The 19086-nt window shown below is 38.2% G+C and overlaps 1 protein-coding gene across 4 annotated transcripts in view; it reads right to left on the bottom strand.

Annotated features, from left to right (window-relative positions):
- Positions 1-19086, bottom strand: part of EPHA6 (EPH receptor A6) — a gene marked incomplete at its 5' end in the record, with an annotated part of 855070 nt that overhangs the window by 214680 nt on the left and 621304 nt on the right. For all 4 annotated transcript variants that reach the window (XM_082840129.1, XM_082840131.1, XM_082840130.1 and 1 more), the window contains one exon: positions 1005-1190. In XM_082840129.1, coding sequence (XP_082696255.1) covers positions 1005-1190 — 186 coding nt within the window. The remainder of the gene's footprint in view (positions 1-1004; positions 1191-19086) is intronic.

Here is a 19086-nt window from a genome sequence, read left to right as displayed (position 1 = left end):
TGAAATCAAAAGCAAACTTTTGCGTCCTCCAAACTATCATGGCTATCAGTAATTTTCTGCTCTCCTTGGATAGCATGTTGGCCAATGCATTGTGAGAAGGACTTTGGAGTTTCAGACACAGAGTCAGTTAAATGTTTTTGGTAAGCTTTTACACTTTCCTTCTTCCAAATATAACATGAAATTTCAATTTCATCTAAATGGTTTTAAAAGAAATTTCAGTTTTACAAAAGAAAAATGCCTCTCAAAGAGGTTATTTTTATGAGTTTATAATGCCGTACTATATTGAGTTTTATGTTATAACTCATTAGTGAATAAAATAAGGAGAAATATTAAGTTATGCCTTATCATTATTCAAATAAAAGTGAATATATTGTAATCTATTTCTTAGATGATATGATTAGTTTTGGATTTCTGAGGAACTTCTTTCCCAAAGGAATGGTTTTGATCCCACTATTTCTGTAAAAACTGGATTTTTATTTCAGAAATTGTAATGCTTTTCTTCATTTTATATAAATTGAAATAATACAGCTGTAATGGCATTTGCGTAGGTAGGTTCCATAAAGAACTTTTTATTTAAAAGTTTTCTTTAGATAAAGCATTCTATATTTGTATATGACATTTATTTACAAACAGAACTATTTTACCTTAATGACCCCAAATATTTTAACTGTTTCTCCTATTAATATTGAAATTTAGGCAGGTTCAGAAGAAGTGAATTGCTTACAGAAATTAGGAAAAAATATATAACCCTTTACCTTGATTTATTATTTCAAGTTAAATTAGCAAATGATTTACAGGTAATAAAAAAACATTTCAAAGCTGTTTGGTGACCAATGCAAACTCTGATAATGTCATAGACTAATATCAAGACTCCAAGGGACAATATCTGAAGATGATATCTGAACTAAGTTATCCCCTAAATGGCTGTGATATTGCTATTAAGCTTTTTTTTTTTTATTTAAGGAATTGAGACAGATATATAAAAGAAGAAAATCAGTACTTACTTTTTGTGACAACACCTTCTAATCGAATGATATTTGGGTGGTCAAACTGACCCATGATACTTGCTTCTCTTAAAAAATCTCTTCTTTGCCGATCCATGTGGCCACCTTTCAAAGTTTTGATGGCAACTGGGATCTCTCTTTTCCCTGGTGTTTTCAAACGCCCACTACAGACTTCTCCAAATTCACCTTAAAATATGAACAAAAGTAGTTAGTTGTTTAAACAGAATACTTATATTCCAGAAAAATTGAATTGTCACAAAGTACCATCTTTTTGTTTTTTAAGATGATGACTCTCAAGTGTGCCATTTTTACACAGAGATCTCTTCCTTAAAAATTAAACTTGTAATGACAATATGTCTGATCAGCATCATTTGTAATGAATAATGAAATGCATTTTCATATACTGTACCACAGGAACTTCCATTGATAGATATCCCTGATCTGCTGAGAAATTATGACAGGCAACATGGGTGATGCTAATGCAATTCTATAGAAAAGCAATCACTCCATAACATTTCCTGTTCCTGTTCTCAATACTGATATATGGGCCAAATTCCTGCTCTTTTCAGGGAATCCATCAGGCATATGTAGTTGATTTGATTGCATAGGCATATGTCTGGGCTTCACTGCCATTAGAAATCAATGCTAGGGTCAACTGGTATATGAACATATTGAAAAGACCACACTATAATTATAGTTAATTATAATTAGCTATAATTACTTATTATAGTTGAGTTCACACAGGTTAAATTACATGTCACATGGTTTGAATACAAATACAGTAAGATTATCTACAGTTCAGCAATGGTTCCAATGGATAGATTAAAAAACAGCCAAATATTTATCATGAATTTACTACATATATATCCAGTGCTAGAGTGCTGTGGATTTCAAAGAAGTATAAGAGCTGGTCTTTGTTCTTTGTAGCTTATAGTCTAGAAGGAGAATTTAGATGAAACATTGAAACACTTAGGAACCTAAGAACCAATCCATGCAAATGTTGTATTATTTAAGTAAGAACAATGGGAGCTGCAAGACTTCCTGGAGGAGGTGGAAACTTTTGCTGGACCTTGAATGATGGTTAGGATTCAGATATTCAAGAAAACTAGCAACATTCCAGACAAGAGTATATGGAGTGAGGGAAGTGAAGACAAAGTTTCAATGGTCAGAAACAGTAAAGAGAATGACATGGACGTAGGGCAGTAAGGAGACAAGGTTGACTAGAGGGGTTATTGAGGGAAGGACGATCAGAGACTTCTCAGTGCAATGCAGTAAATTCAATAAAGCTTGAGATTTCATATTTAATTTTTCTATGGTCAATTCCCTGCATTTACTTAAAAGTATGATGCTTGATCCCCAATTTATTCATCTATAAGTGAATATAATAATGAAACCTTTTGTAATTCTATAATGTTCCTTCCCCATAAGGATACTGGGAAGATCAAAAGTGATAATGCATATAAAAGTGCTTACAAACTGTAAAGTACTATTTATGTGCTTTAAGTTATATAAATCTTTGGAAAGGCGAAAGAAATAAAAATTAAAATATCTTCAGTTGGTTTATTAGCTAGCAGTTCTGGCCAGTAGCTCGATGCTATGTAAGTTTAAGTGTAGAGGATCAAATTAAATTTTTGCAGCATCACAGATTATCCATATTTTCTTTGAACCAATTCATTACAGTCAACTAAATATTGACTATTCATGAATATTAATTATATTTCGGTATAGATGTTAAGATGTTTTTCTAAATGAAAAAAAACTAGAAAGGAAATAAGCCAAAACTTTGCTTCCTAAATTATGTGTAAACATGTCCATTAGAAATAAAAAGCAGGACGAGGGGAAGACGGCGGAAGAGTAAGATGCGGAGATCACCTTCCTCCCCACAGATACACCAGAAATACATCTACACGCGGAACAACTCCTACAGAACACCTACTGAATGCTGGCAGAAGACCTCAGACCTCCCAAAAGGCAAGAAACTCCCCACGTACCTGGGTAGGGCAAAAGAAAAAAAGAAAAAACAGAGACAAAAGAATAGGGACAGGACCTGCACCAGTGGGAGGGAGCTGTGAAGGAGGAAAGGTTTCCACACACTAGGAAGCCCCTTCGTGGACGGAGACTGCGGGTGGCGGAGTAGGGGAGCTTCGGGGCCGCGGAGAGCGCAGCAACAGGGGTGCGGAGGGCAAAGCGGGGAGATTCCCACACAGAGGATCGCTGCTGACCGGCACTCACCAGCCCGAGAGGCTTGTCTGCTCACCCTCCGGGGTGGGCGGGAGCTGGGAGCTGAGGCTCGGGCTTCCGTCGGGTCACAGGGAGAGGACTGGCAGCATGCACACAGCCTGAAGGGGTTAGTCCACCATGGCTAGCCGGGAGGGAGTCCGGGAAAAGGTCTGGAGCTGCCGAAGAGGCAAGAGACTTTTTCTTCCCTCTTTGTTTCCTGGTGCATGAGGAGAGGGGATTAAGAGCACCGCTTAAAGGAGCTCCAGAGACGGACAGGAGCCGCGGCTAAAAGCGTGGACCCCAGAGATGGGCAGGAGAAGCTAAGGCTGCTGCTGCCGCCACAAAGAAGCCTGTGTGCAAGCACAGGTCACTATCCACATCTCCCCTCCCGGGAGCCTGTGAAGCCCACCACTGCCAGGGTCCCGGGATCCAGGGACAACTTCCCCAGGAGAACGCGCGGCGCACCTCAGGCTGGTGCAATGTCACGCCGGCCTCTGCCACCGCAGGCTCACCCCACACTCCGTGCCCCTCCCTCCCGCCGGCCTGAGTGAGCCACAGCCTCCGAATCAGCGGCTCCTTCAACCCCGTCCTGTCTGAGCAAAGAACAGACGCCCTCCGGCGACCTACACGCCCAGGCGGAGCCAAATCCAAAGCTGAGGCCCTGGGAGCTGTGAGAGCAAAGAAGAGAAAGGGAACTCTCTCCCAGCAGCCTCAGAAGCAGCGGATTAAAGCTCCACAATCAACTTGATGTACCCTGCATCTGTGGAATACATGAATAGACGACGAATCATCCTAAATTGAGAAGGTGGACTTTGAGAGCAAGTTTTATGATTTTTTCCCCTTTTCATCTTTTTGTGAGTGTGTATGTGTATGCTTCTGTATGAGATTTTTGTCTGTATAGCTTTGCTTCCACCATTTGTCCTAAGGTTCTATCTGTCCTTTTTTTAAAAAATTTTTTTTCTTAGTTATTTTTTGATTTAATAACTTTATTATATTTTATATTATTTTACTTTATCTTCTTTCTTTCTTTCTTTTTTCCTTCCTTCCCTCCTTCCTTCCTTCCTCCTACCATCGCTCCCTCACTCCCCCCCTCCTTTCTTTCTTCCCTTCTTTCCTTCTTTTCCTCTTTCTTTCTTTGTTCCTTCCTTCCTTTCTTTCTTATTTTCTTTCTTCCTACTTCTACTAATTCTTTCTCTCTACTTTTTCTCCCTTTTATTCTGAGCCGTGTGGATGAAAGGCTCTTGGTGCTCCGGCGAGGAGTCAGGGCTCTGTCTCTGAGGTGGGAGAGCCAACTTCAGGACACTGGTCCACAAGAGACCTCCCAGCTCCACATAATATCAAACAGTGAAAATCTCCCAGAGATCTCCATCTCAACGCCACCACCCAGCTTCACTCAACAGCCAGCAAGCTACAGTGCTGGACACCCTATGCCAAACAACTAGCAAAACAGGAATACAAGCCACCCATTAGCAGAGAGGCTGCCTAAAATCATAATAAGTCCACAGACACCCCAAAACACACCACCAGACGTGGACCTGCCAACCAGAGAGACAAGATCCAGCCTCATCCACCACAACACAGGCACTAGTCCCCTCCACCAGGAAGCCTACACAACCCACTGAACCAACCTTAGCCACTGGGGACAGACACCAAAAACAACAGGAACTACAAACCTGCAGCCTGCAAAAGAGGACTCCAAACACAGTAAGATAAGCAAAATGAGAAGATAGAAAAACACACCGCAGATGAAGGAGCAAGATAAAAACCCACCAGACCTAACAAGTGAAGAGGAAATAGGCAGTCTACCTGAAAAAGAATTCAGAATAATGATAGTAAAGATGATCCAAAATGTTGGAAATAGAATAGACAAAATGCAAGAAACGTTTAACAATGACCTAGAAGAACTAAAGAGCAAACAAACAGAGATGAACAACACAATAAATGAAATTAAAAATTCTCTAGATGGGATCAATAGAATAACTGAGGCAGAAGAACGGATAAGTGACCTGGAAGATAAAATAGTGGAAATAACTACTGCAGAGCAGAATAAAGAAAAAAGAATGAAAAGAACTGAGGACAGTCTCAGAGACCTCTGGGACAACATTAAATGCACCAACATTCGAATTATAGGGGTTCCAGAAGAAGAGAAAAAGAAAGGGACTGAGAAAATATTTGACGATATTATAGTTGAAAACTTCCCTAATATAGGAAAGAAAATAGTTAATCAAGTCCAGGAAGTACAGAGAGTCCCATACAGGATAAATCCAAGGAAAAATATGCCAAGACACATATTAGTCAAACTGTCAAAAATTAAATACAAAGAAAGCATATTAAAAGCAGCAATGGAAAACAACAAATAAAACACAAGGGAATCCCCATAAGGTTAACAGCTGATCTTTCAGCAGAAACTCTATAAGCCAGAAGGGAGTGGCAGGACATATTTAAAGTGGTGAAGGAGAAAAACCTGCAACCAAGATTACTCTACCCAGCAAGAATCTCATTCAGATTTGATGGAGAAATTAAAACCTTTACAGACAAGCAAAAGCTGAGAGAGTTCAGCACCACCGAACCAGTTTTACAACAAATGCTAAAGGAACTTCTCTAGGCAAGTAACAAAAGAGAAGGAAAAGACCTACAATAACAAACCCAAAACAATTTAGAAAATGGGAATAGAAACACACATATCGATAATTACCTTAAATGTAAATGGACTAAATGCCCACCAAAAGACACAGATTGGCTGAATGGATACGAAAACAAGATGTATATATTTGCTGTCTACAAGAGACCCACTTCAGACCTAGAGACACATACAGACCAAAAGTAAGGGGATGGAAAAAGATATTCCATGCAAATGGAAACCAAAAGAAAGCTGGAGTAGCAATTCCCATATCAGACAAAATAGACTTTAAAATAAAGACTATTAGAAGAGACAAAGAAGGACACTACATAATGATCAAGGGATCGATCCAAAAAGAAGATATAACAATTGTAAATATTTATGCACCCAACATAGGAGCACCTCAATACATAAGGCAAATACTAACAGCCATAAAAGGGGAAATCAACAGTAACACATTCATAGTAGGGGACGGTAACACCACACTTTCACCAATGGACAGATCATCCAAAATGAAATAAATAAGGAAACACAAGCTTTAAATGATACATTAAACAAGATGGACTTAATTGATATTTATAGGACATTCCATCCAAAAACAACAGAATACACATTTTTCTCAAGTGCTCATGGAACATTCTCCAGGATAGATCATATCTTGGGTCACAAATCAAGCCTTGCTAAATTTAAGAAAATTGAAATTGTATCAAGTATCTATTCCAACAACAATGCTATGAGACAAGATATCAATTACAGGAAAAGATCTGTAAAAAATACAAACACACGGAGGCTAAACAATACACTACTTAATAACGAAGTGATCACTGAAGAAATCAAATAGGAAATCAAAAAATACCTAGAAACAAATGACAATGGAGACAAAACGACCCAAAACCTATGGGATGCAGCAAAAGCAGTTCTAAGAGGGAAGTTTCTAGCAATACAAGCCCTCCTTTAGAAACAGGAAACATCTCAAATAAACAACCTAACCTTGCACCTAAAGCAACTAGAAAAGAAGAACAAAAAAACCCCAAAGTTAGCAGAAAGAAAGAAATCATAAAGAACAGATCAGAAATAAATGAAAAAGAAATGAAGGAAATGATGGCAAAGATCAATAAAACTAAAAGCTGGTTCTTTGAAAGGATAAACAAAATTGACAAACCATTAGCCAAACTCATAAAGAAAAAAGGGAGAAGACTCAAATCAATAGAATTAGAAATGAAAAAGGAGAAGTAACAACTGACACTGCAGAAATACAAAAGATCATGAGAGATTACTACAGGCAACTCTATGCCAATAAAATGGACAACCTGAAAGAAATGGACAAATTCTTAGAAATGCACAACCTGCCAGGACTGAATCAGGAAGAAATAGAAAATATGAACACACCAATCACAAGCACTGAAATTGAAACTGTGATTAAAAATCTTCCAACAAACAAAAGCCCAGGACCAGATGGCTTCACAGGCGAATTCTATCAAACATTTAGAGAAGAGTTAACACCTATCCTTCTCAAACTCTTCCAAAATATGGCAGAGGGAGGAACACTCCCAAATTCATTCTACGAGGCCACCATCACCCTGATACCAAAACCAGACAAGGATGTCACAAAGAAAGAAAACTACAGGCCAATATCACTGATGAACATAGATGCAAAAATCCTCAACAAAATACTAGCAAACAGAATCCAACAGCGCATTAAAAGGATCCTACACCATGATCAAGTGGCGTTTATTCCAGGAATGCAAGGATTCTTCAATATACGCAAATCAATCAATGTGATATACCATATTAACAAATTGAAGGAGAAAAACCATATGATCATCTCAACAGATGCAGAGAAAGCTTTTGACAAAATTCAACACCCATTTATGATAAAAACCCTCCAGAAAGTAGGCATAGAGGGAACTTTCCTCAACATAATCAAGGCCATATATGACAAACCCACAGCTAACATCATCCTCAATGGTGAAAAAATGAAAGCCTTTCCACTAAGATCAGGAAAAAGACAAGGTCACCCACTCTCACCACTCTTATTCAACATAGTTTTGGAAGTTTTAGCCACAGCAATAAGAGATGAAAAGTAAATAAAAGGAATCCAAATCGGAAAAGAAGAAGTAAAGTTGTTACTGTTTGCAGATGACATGATACTATACATGGAGAATCCTAAAGATGCTACCAGGAAACTACTAGAGCTAATCAATGAATTTGGTAAAGTTGCAGGATACAAAATTAATGCACAGATATCTCTCACATTCCTATACACTAATGATGAAAAATCTGAAAGTGAAATCAAGAAAACACTCCCATTTACCAGTGCAACAAAAAGAATGAAATATCTAGGAATAAACCTACCTAAGGAGACGAAAGACCTATGCAGAAAATTATAAGACACTGATGAAAGAAATTAAAGATGATACAAATAGATGGAGAGATATACCATGTTCTTGGATTGGAAGGATCAACATTGTGAAAATGACTCTACTACCCAAAGCAATCTACAGATTCAATGCAATCCCTGTCAAACTACCACTGGCATTTTTCACAGAACTAGAACAAAAAATTTCACAATTTGTATGGAAACACAAAAGACCCCAAATAGCCAAAGCAATCTTGAGAACAAAAAACGGAGCTGGAGGAATCAGGCTCCCTGACTTCAGACTATACTACAAAGCTACAGTAATCAAGACAGTATGTTACTGGCACAAAAACAGAAAGATCAATGGAACAGGATAGAAAGCCCAGAGATAAACCCACGCACATATGGTCACCTTATCTTTGATAAAGGAGGCAGGAATGTACAGTGGAGAAAGAACAGCCTCTTCAATAAGTGGTGCTGGGAAAACTGGACAGCTACATGTAAAAGTATGAGATTAGGTCACTCCCTAACACCATACACAGAAATAAGCGCAAAATGGATTAAAGACCTAAATGTAAGGCCAGAAACTATCAAACTCTTAGAGGAAAACATAGGCAGAACACTCTATGACAGAAATCACAGCAAGATCCTTTTTGACCCACCTCCTAGAGAAATGGAAATAAAAACAAAAATAAACAAATGGGACCTAATGAAACTTCAAAGCTTTTGCACAGCAAAGGAAACCATAAACAAGACCAAAAGACAACCGTCAGAATGGGAGAAAATATTTGCAAATGAAGCAACTGACAAAGGATTAATTTCCAAAATTTACAAGCAGCTCATGCAGCTCAATGTTAAAAAAATAAACAACACAATCCAAAAATGGGCAGAAGACCTAAATAGACATTTCTCCAAAGAAGATATACCAAACACATGAAAGAATGCTCAACATCATTAATCATTAGAGAAATGCAAATCAAAACTCCAATGAGATATCATCTCACACCGGTCAGAATGGCCAACATCAAAAAATCTAGAAACAATAAATGCTGGAGAGGGTGTGGAGAAAAGGGAACCCTCTTGCACTGCTGGTGGGAATGTGAATTGGTACAGGCACTATGGAGAACAGTATGGAGGTTCCTTAAAAAACTCCAAATAGAACTACCATATGACCCAGCCATCCCACTACTGGGCATATACCCTGAGAAAACCATAATTCAAAAAGAGTCATGTACCAAAATGTTCATTGCAGCTCTATTTACAATAGCCCAGAGATGGAAACAACCTAAGTGCCCATCATCGGATGAATGGATAAAGAAGATGTGGCACATATATACAATGGAATATTACTCAGCCATAAAAAGAAACGAAATTGAGCTATTTGTAATGAGGTGGATAGACCTAGAGTCTGTCATACAGAGTGAAGTAAGTCAGAAAGAGAAAGACAAATGCTGAATGCTAACACATATATATGGAATTTAAGGGAAAAAAATGGCACGAAGAACCTAGGGATAAGACAGGAATAAAGACACAGACCTACTAGAGAACAGACTTGAGGATATGGGGAGAGGGAAGGGTGACCTGTGACAAAGCGAGAGAGAGGCCTGGACATATATACACTACCAAACGTAAGGTAGATAGCTAGTGGGAAGCAGCCACATAGCACAGGGAGATCAGCTCGGTGCTTTGTGACCGCTTGGAGGGATGGAATAGGGAGGGTGGGAGGGAGGGAGATGCAAGAGGGAAGAGATATGGGAACATATGTATATGTATAACTGATTCACTTTGTTATAAAGCAGAAACTGACACACCATTGTAAAGCAACTATACCCCAATAAAGATGTTAAAAAAAAATTTAACTAACATGCTTGTAGCAAATTGGGGAGCAATTTATTCAAGCAAAACAAATTAATTTCTGTAAGAACAATGAGATCTGTTTTGCTTTAACTCGTCATCTTTGCTCTCCATGCCAGTGGTAGCCTTGAAAAACAGCCCACATCCCTGGTACCAGAAGGAGCAGCATGGACTGGGAGGGCCTTCAAAGCCTCTTTCCCAAAGAAATGTCATTGTTTTACATGTCTGGTGGTCCCCTGGAAGACCTCACTTGAAAGGCTTGCCTTTGACCTGACTGAGAGCTGTCTAGTAAGAAAAACTTTTCCTCACGGGTCATTTCTGGAAAACATTTTCAGGCAAATATTTTAACATGGCAGTTGCATGAGGCAATGGATAACAGTTGGGGGCAAAAAACAGCCCAACTGAAAAGTTTAAAAAGAAAAGCTGAGGAATGAGATGTCCACAAAGACTTTGAAATGTTCCCATGTATTCCTGGGAAACTGGAAGAGCACAAGACATATTCCTGGAAATCTAGGAAAATAACTGTTAGCATTAATAAATGAGTTCAGCAAGGTTGTAGGATATAAGATCAATATTATTTCTACACACCAGCAGTGAGTAATCCAAAAATGAAATTAAGAAAACAATTCCATGTGTAACAGCATCAAAATAAATAAATACTTAGGGAAAAATTTAACCAAGTAAGTGCAAGATTTACACTGAAAAGTATAAAACTGTTGAAAGAAATTGAAGAAGATCTAAATAAATATAAAGACATGCTGGATTCATGGACTGGAAGATAATCTTATTAAAATGTCACTACTTCCCAAATCGACTTATGGTTCCATTGCAATTCCTATGAAAATCCCAGCTGTCTTCTTTCCAGAGATTGCCAAGCTAATTCTAAAATTCATATGGCAATCAAGGAAACAGAATAACCAAAACCATGTTGGTAAAGAACAAAGCGGGAGGACTCACACATCCTGGTTTCAAAACTCAGTTCAAAGCTACTGCAATCACAGTGTGGTACTGGAATAAGAACAGACATGTAAATCAATGGAACAGAATTGACAGTATAGAAATAAACCCTCATATGTATGGTCGATTGATTTTCAACAAGGGTGCCAAAACTATTCAATGTGGAAAAAACAGTCTTTTCAAATGATGCTGGGACAACTGTACATCCACACACAAAATAATGAAGCTGGACTCCTACACTTCACACCATATATGAAAATTAATTCCAAATGGTACAAATATCCAAATGTAAGAAGTAACGCTATAAAACTCTTAGAAGAAAACACAGGAGTAAATCTTTATGACCTTGCATTAGACAACAGTTTCATAGATATGATACCAGAAGCACAAACAACCAAAAGAAAAATAGATGAATGGGATTTTATCAAAATTAAAATTTGTGCTTCAAAGGACACTATCAAGAAAGTGAAAAAACATGTAGAATGGGAGAAAATACTACAAGTGGGAAGAATAAGATGCAGTTGGCAGAAGAAAAGTATAGTAGTTGCCAGGTATGACAATCCCAAAATTTTGAACTATTACAAATAAAACAGCCACTCTAAATCACGGCAAAGGGCAGACTCATGTTATGTTTGTTTTTAGGGTTTATGCCTTTCTAAATCTGAGAAGCTGCCAGGATTCTAGTACATAGCAAAAAGTGATGACAACACCCTGAAGTATGTAAGTTTTTGTGTGTACATAGCTATCTAAAGGAAACCAATGCTAGTTGACTGGGGGAGCATTAGGGCAGCTCTGTGACCGCAGCTCAATTTGCCTTCATAGTGTGGCCACACCTCCCTCATTGATATTCTCAACAATGGGGTAAATAATTCAATAGGGATAAGGCTTTGATTTTCCTCTTATTCTCTCCTAGTGCTTATGTTCTTGTTACAATATGGATGTACCACAGAGAAGCCAGCATGTGAATGTGCTCTGTTTGGTTAAGTTATATAGCCTTTATACATTGTAGAGTCCTTCAGTTTCTAAAATCATGGAGCTTGTATTGTTAGAACCAATGAAGTGACTAAAAGAATTTTTAAAAATAAGCCATCAGTCTGGACCTGCATAGGTGAATGAAGGAGAAACACTTTAAAGTCAGAAAAAAAAGTATACTTAGCATTTAGGATTATCAACCACTGCTGGTTTTCCATAATATATTTCATTCCTGATTTTATCTGAAAGAGATGTGATTACTACCACCATTCAAAAAGTGGTACTTTATTAATTAATAAGCTCTTGGCTCATCTTTGAGGTAGATTTCAGATTTAAAATAGACTACCACACTGCTAATTACTTCATCTGATGTTTGTCAGTAACACAGAGGCTTCATTCAAGAAACCTACTGACTTATAATTACCTGAAACCCGGTGATGAATCAAGGTTTTGTGGGGCCTGAACCTCATCTACTTTGGGAAATCCTATCTAATAAAAACATGCAAAGTTATAAATACAAAAATCGCTAGGACCCCTCTCAAGACCTTGGAAGGGACCTCTGCAAGTGAGGAGCCCTGAAGCCTAAGCTTCATTGAATTCATGATAAATCCACCTCAGCTGGGGCCCTTTTCCAAACATTTTTAATGCAGGCAAATTATAAACACCCCAGTAATATGTCATTATAGGTAGTAAAATGACTTAACTCGAGGGTGGCCTCTTCCCTTGGTGGCTTGCCTTTGGAAAGAGATGCAATCAAGTTTATGTCTCACCATGGCAAATGTTTCCTGAAGCAAATTAGCTTTGTCTATTAGAAAGACTTAGCCCAAAACAAAGACTTACTATACTGTGACAATCTTTTGAAAGTAACTGTGAATGAGTTTTAGGAGTACAGTACTAATTTATTTCCAACACCAGATAGTTCTGATTCTTTCACTACCTTTTTCTGTCATTTAAGAGGAACACAAATTCAAAAGGAACAAGTTGGTGCCTCTTCCATTACAAATCTTTTCTAACCTACCACCCATTTTCTACTTCATCACCCCCCTCCCTCACCTTGTTACCCTGCTGCATAGATGCTAGAAGGCTCTCATATACGTTTTCCCATCAACATCCATCTTTCTCCTTCCAGTATGAAAGCTTATTGGGGACAAAGTCCTTGCCCTATGTGTCTTTGTATCCCCAGCACTTAATACAGTGCTGACACACAGTGGGCATGGCACTCAGTGAATGTTTTTGAATGAATTCATTAATTTTTAAACTGTGATTGATTGATTTCCACAATGTATTTTCCTGTGTTGCCTACATAACTATAGTGAAACTCTGATTCTTATAAGGAACTCTTGGTGTTATAGGATGTTTAGGAAAGGTGGTGAGTTTAAAAAAAAAAAGAAATAAAAAGCAGTCTAGCAAGTTTTATATATACATACATACATATATATATATATATGTATATATATAGTTAAAAAAATAAACAAACAAGCAAACAAAAAATGCTGACTAGAATGTGGTCCCTAAGTTCAGTGTATGTGATATGGGGGTTTTAGAAATCTTACATAATTTGACATCAAAACAAGAATAGTTTTTTTTTTTTAACTTAATGATGCTTTCAACTTATTGGAAGTTAAATGTTCTTATGTTCACAGGAGAAAGAAGCCATAGTTTTCCAGTTTTGTTTGTTTGTTTGTTTTGCGATACGCGGGCCTCTCACTGTTGTGGCCTCTCCCATTGTGGAGCACAGGCTCCAGACGCGCAGGCTCAGCGGCCATGGCTCACGGGCCCAGTCGCTCCACGGCATGTGGGATCTTCCCGGACCGGGGCACGAACCCGTGTCCCTTGCATTGGCAGGCGGACTCCCAACCACTGCACCACCAGGGAAGCCCCAGTTTTCCAGTTTTGTTTGTAATGTTTTTAATTTTTTAAAGATTTTCTCTTAGACATAAAAAATTGGCAAATGATAGAAATTTTCAACATTTTTCTATTGAGGCTGTGAACCTTGAGAGTAAAGGTATATGTATGTGTTTAAATTAATGTCCGATATATCCAGGTCTACTAAGATACTTGAAATTCCTTTTCAGATCACTCTGGTTTGCTTTAATGAATATCTAGAACAAAACAAATATTGTTTCTTCTTTTATTTTGCCTTAATAAATCTGTTAGTACATATAAAGATTCAGCAATATTTTAAAACCTCTCACCTGCCATGAGCCCAGATTGCAAGTGATTTTCTGTTAACATTTCGTAGTAATTCAAATAAACTTTTGAATATAGTGAAATGAATCGCAAACTCTGTTGGTATTTTATCAAGACAGGCAGAGTGGCAATTTACTTTGGTCTTCTGTTGTGTGAAATTCATGTAATCTTATTAACACCAGGCAGGTATTTTCTTCATGTCAAGCTTTGCATGATCAAGCTGTTATCACACTTATTTCAGTGACACTAAATATGGCTGCCTCAATTAAAGATCTGAGACTCCTAGTGCATTCTTTAGGCATAGTGTAAAAAATTCAGTCATAGAATATATTAAAACTCTTATCTGTGGTAAGCCTGGATGAATCAGACAAATCAGCCAGAAAGGAAAAAATATTTTAAATTAAAGCATATTTTAAAATATTGCCAAAGACTGATCCATTATATGATCGCCCTTGTAGCAAGAGTGGAGGCCCTGTATGTAATCATAGGTAAGAGAATTTATTCCTTAATAAAATGTGAAATTTTATATATACTGTTTAGTCCATCATTAACTCATCAACTATAGGAATATGGTGTTAAATACTTTTTCTTCCCTTTACCAACACAGTGTCACCATCATTATTACAAAGCTAGCACTTATATAGTGCTTATCATGAGCCAGGTCTAAAAACCTAAAAAATATTTTAATCTTGACAACAAACCTTTGAGGTGGGTACTGTTATTATCTTCACATTACAGATGAGGAAACTGAGGCATATGAGCTAAGTAACTTGTCCATGGTAACGTAATTACAAAGTGGTAGAGCTGTAATTTGAATCTAGGCAATCTGGCTCCAGAGTCCATGTTTATAATCACTATTCTCTGCGGTCTGAGATATTTATCATTGTTAATACTTGTGTTAATATGCTAAATTCCCAGTTAGTAACAATGATGTCTTCAAACTCACTACTGTATAGTGTTCAAACACATTAACTGGATATGCACAGGTAGATGGAATGATAAAACCATATATTAGGAATCCTTCACTATAAAATGGAGACCTCGCTTAAATAGGTTGTATATTAGATGGTCTGGAAAAATCACTACAGTCTATCTAGTTTCAAGAGAGTCAAGAAAAATATATCTAGGATAATTGATCTTCTGCCACTGACAGCCCACGCACTTGCTAACAATCCCATCTCTCTCCCTGGATGGTGTTAAAACCTTTCTGAACAAGCAATTTTGTTGTATGGTATATAGGGTTATATTAAATTATCAATTAGAATTGGATTTTCCACATAAAGCCTATATCGTTTAACTAAAACTGTGGAGGAGGGTAGAGGCAACAAGGGACAATCTGTCTTGGAGGATTATCATATCAACATCCCCTGGAGGCTTTCTGAAAGTTTGCTCCCCCTGTTCTGAGATTCTGGTACTCCCTTACCTCCAACCCCTTGAGGGTCACTGAAGCAGAAAGCCATGCTCCTGACGGTTTTTTAAAACATACCTCTCCCCGTGTCCTCAAGTCCATTCTCTACGTTTGCGTCTTATTCCTGCCCTGCCCCTAGGTTCTTCAGAACCATTATTTTTGAGGGGGAAGGGTAAGCTGGGACGAAGTGAGAGAGCGACACGGACAGATATACACTACCAAATGTAAAATAGATAGCTAGTGGGAAGCAGCCGCATAGCACAGGGAGATCAGCTCTGTGCTTTGCGACCACCTAGAGGGGTGGGATAGGGAGTGTGGGAGGGAGACACAAGAGGGAGGGGATATGGGGATATATGTATATGTATAGCTGATTCACTTTGTTATAAAGCAGAAACTAACACACCATTGTAAAGCAATTATACTCCAATAAAGATGTTAAAAAATAAATAAATAAAATAAAACATACCTCTCAGGTGTAATGACATGCTTCTTTCATCACACTTGCTGTTTCCCTCTGACGGGAACATTCTCTACAAGTTGTTCCCCTTCCTCCCTTGTCTCCACCCTGCTCAGTTCTTCTCTACGTGATGGCTTCATATAAGCAGCAAATGCCAAGCTTTCCCCTCTTCAGAAACTTACTCTGATGAACCCATCTCATTTAGTCCCCCACCAACATCAGGTCCCTCCAAATGAGACAGAAAAAAATAGCAGCTCTACAATCAGAAGCCGGCCTCGCTCTCAGAGCTAGGCTATGTTATTCTCCTATCAGACATTATACCAACCTCAACCTCAACCAGGTTACTCTGAGACACAATAAAATGAGACGGAGCAAGGCTACTGCATAATTTTGCCGAAGCACAGAAAAAAGGCAAGGTCACAGTGCCCAAAATACTAAACATCTCCTCTCTTGGCTAAAATGAGTGACTGCTACTTCTCTACCAATTAAAACCTTATTCTTGTTCTAGTCTCCCTTCGCTGTGGATAAGACTCCCTGAGATACTATGGTAGAAGTCCTAAAACTAAGGACCAATATTATGTGCTGTTTGACGGGGGAACAGGGAGGGCCTCAAATGGCTTTACCACGGGTTCTTCTCCTCACTCTGCTCCCACAGATAAGGCCAAACAACCCGCCTTATCAAACGGATAAGATGCAGTTCCTCCTCATCCCTGAGTGACAGGTTCTCCTGCCAGCCTGGGGAATGATTCAAGCAAGCCAGTCACATCCTGCTGAGGGTATCGGGGGTACCCTACCCTCTTGACACTACAAAGCCTGTCTCCCACAGCCCCCGGTTGTCCACTGGGTTCCCAAGTGTAGCCCAGGTGGCCCTGTGTGGCATATGGTATCCCTCCTCCCCCCCGCCCAGGCTGTAAGTATATGGAATGAATAAGTACCTGTTAATCTCACCTGTTCAGTGTAAGGCATTGTGTATTTGGCCATCACAGGGTGATGGAGGCACCCAGTAGGAGGCCATGAGAACAGATATTCAATTGCAGATTTGCCATTGCTTTCTGACAGCATTTAATCCAGAGCAAACTCCTGCTTTCTTGGACTCCCTGCCACATCACCCAACCAAAGCCCAAGTGCTATAATAGGTTCTTTCTAACACCTTCTTACTGACACACACTACAGTTCCCCATGGTGTGTGTTTTCCCTTGCTGAAATGAGCAACAAATCCAGCTTTTTCAACTATAGTGTGTTCCTGGGGTCTTTGGCTTGAGAGCATTAGTATAACATATTTACTGTATAGCACTTTTAACTATGTGAAATTATCTTTGAAATTCATTTTTAATTAGTTTACTCATTTAGTAACTATCCCTCCATTTCAACACTTCCCCTTAATTCCATCCAGTCAACTGTAATCTAAGTCATGATGGCACAGGGATTAACTGTCTCTATTTCCTATTGTACTCTCAGTGCTTAGTACATAATAAGCACTTCTTTAATATTTGCTGCATGAATGTGGGGAAAACACAACTCTAGACTCAAAGTTGGGATATCTTAGAGAGAGTAAAAATTTTCCAATTTTTGCTCTTCTTTCATTGTATACAGTTAACCTCAATACCTTCTGTATTAAGTTAAAAAAAATTAACTACAAACAATCCAGTTTCATTTCTGAGTATAAAGGCAACAGGAAGAATAGTTTAAAGTGTCATATAAGGAGTGAAAAAAATAAAGTGTCATATAAGGAGTTAAAAAAGAAGAGGCATAGAGGAAAATCATATAACAGATTTTTAATTCAGTTCTAGAGGGATTTATTAGTCTCTTGAGGTCTTAAGGTAAATTCCATTATTATTATCAGAAGGGTCACACACCCCATTGCATTCACTGTCTGTCATTCAGGGATGAAATACCAGAATCCTTATGACTAATTCTGTCTGGTTTCTTCCACATATGAAAGAGAACACAGCACACCTCCCACATATGAAAGAGAACAATATCTTTTTGAAAACATAATCTCACACCAGTTGAAATGATATTTGAATGTTTCTGATTCAACTTCACAGAAAGGTTCAACACAATGCAAGACTTCTCGTGTTTAACAAGGCTTGTCAATAGGAAGAGTCGACTAAGACATGGAAGAGGACAGGTTTACAAGTTAGGGCTTCTATTTCTGGCATCACCACTAATTTGTTTTGTGGCATTAAAGGAAGTCATATTACTTTTTCCTGCTTTAGTATCATTGTGGATAGTTTAAATACTTACCACCTATTTTCTTGAGAGATAAATGTGTAAATTTTTACAAAGCTTTTCAGTCTAAGAAAAATTCCATGTAACCACTGAGTCTTTTAAAATTATACTGATACCATAGAGAGTATGTTAAATATGTCACTCTAAGTATCCTTCACTGCTGGGTTCTTAAAGCCTAAGCCAGGAAGCAGGATTTCTTTAACACAGGAGAATGACTTCCTTATCAAACAAGGGGGTAAGGATTTCTTTAGTGAATGAGGTCAGTAACGCATTATCCATTTTTCCCCACTCCACATTCCAAACATCAGACAGCCTCTTTTTCTTTCTGAGCAAGTTTTTATTCTTTTCTGCTAAAACAAACTCCCAATTATAACTCTGTCCTCAAGAAGATTAAAGTTTTCTCTATCTCTGACATCATAAAGTCCAGTGTATTACTCACTTATTGAATACTCTTATTCATATTATTTTGACTTTTCAAACTCACTGTTACCTCTACTCCTAGAACACTTTTTTAATCCAGTATCAGCCTCTACCACAGGCCTCTCATACCACCTGCTTTCTTCCCTCAAGGCAGATTGAAAGAGCTCTTTAGACTAAAAAATATTTGCATTTCAAAACTCTGCTTGATGCTTTTTAAAAATTTACTCTCTATGCTGCCATCAGAAGGACCATTTTAGAAATAAAATCTAATTTCCAAAAATCTCTGTGACCCAGAGAAAGTTACTCAGTGCCTTTGAGTCTCCGTTTCCTTATCTATAAAACGTGACTATCTGATTTGCAGAATTATAAGAAGTAAAGGTACCTAGCACTGCC

Source organism: Leucopleurus acutus (genome assembly GCF_964270905.1).
Source record: "Leucopleurus acutus genome assembly, chromosome: 5".
In the NCBI taxonomy this organism is placed as follows: domain Eukaryota; kingdom Metazoa; phylum Chordata; class Mammalia; order Artiodactyla; family Delphinidae; genus Leucopleurus; species Leucopleurus acutus.
The sequence above is the reverse complement of the archived record's forward strand: the minus strand, read 5'-3'. Positions and strand labels throughout refer to the sequence as shown.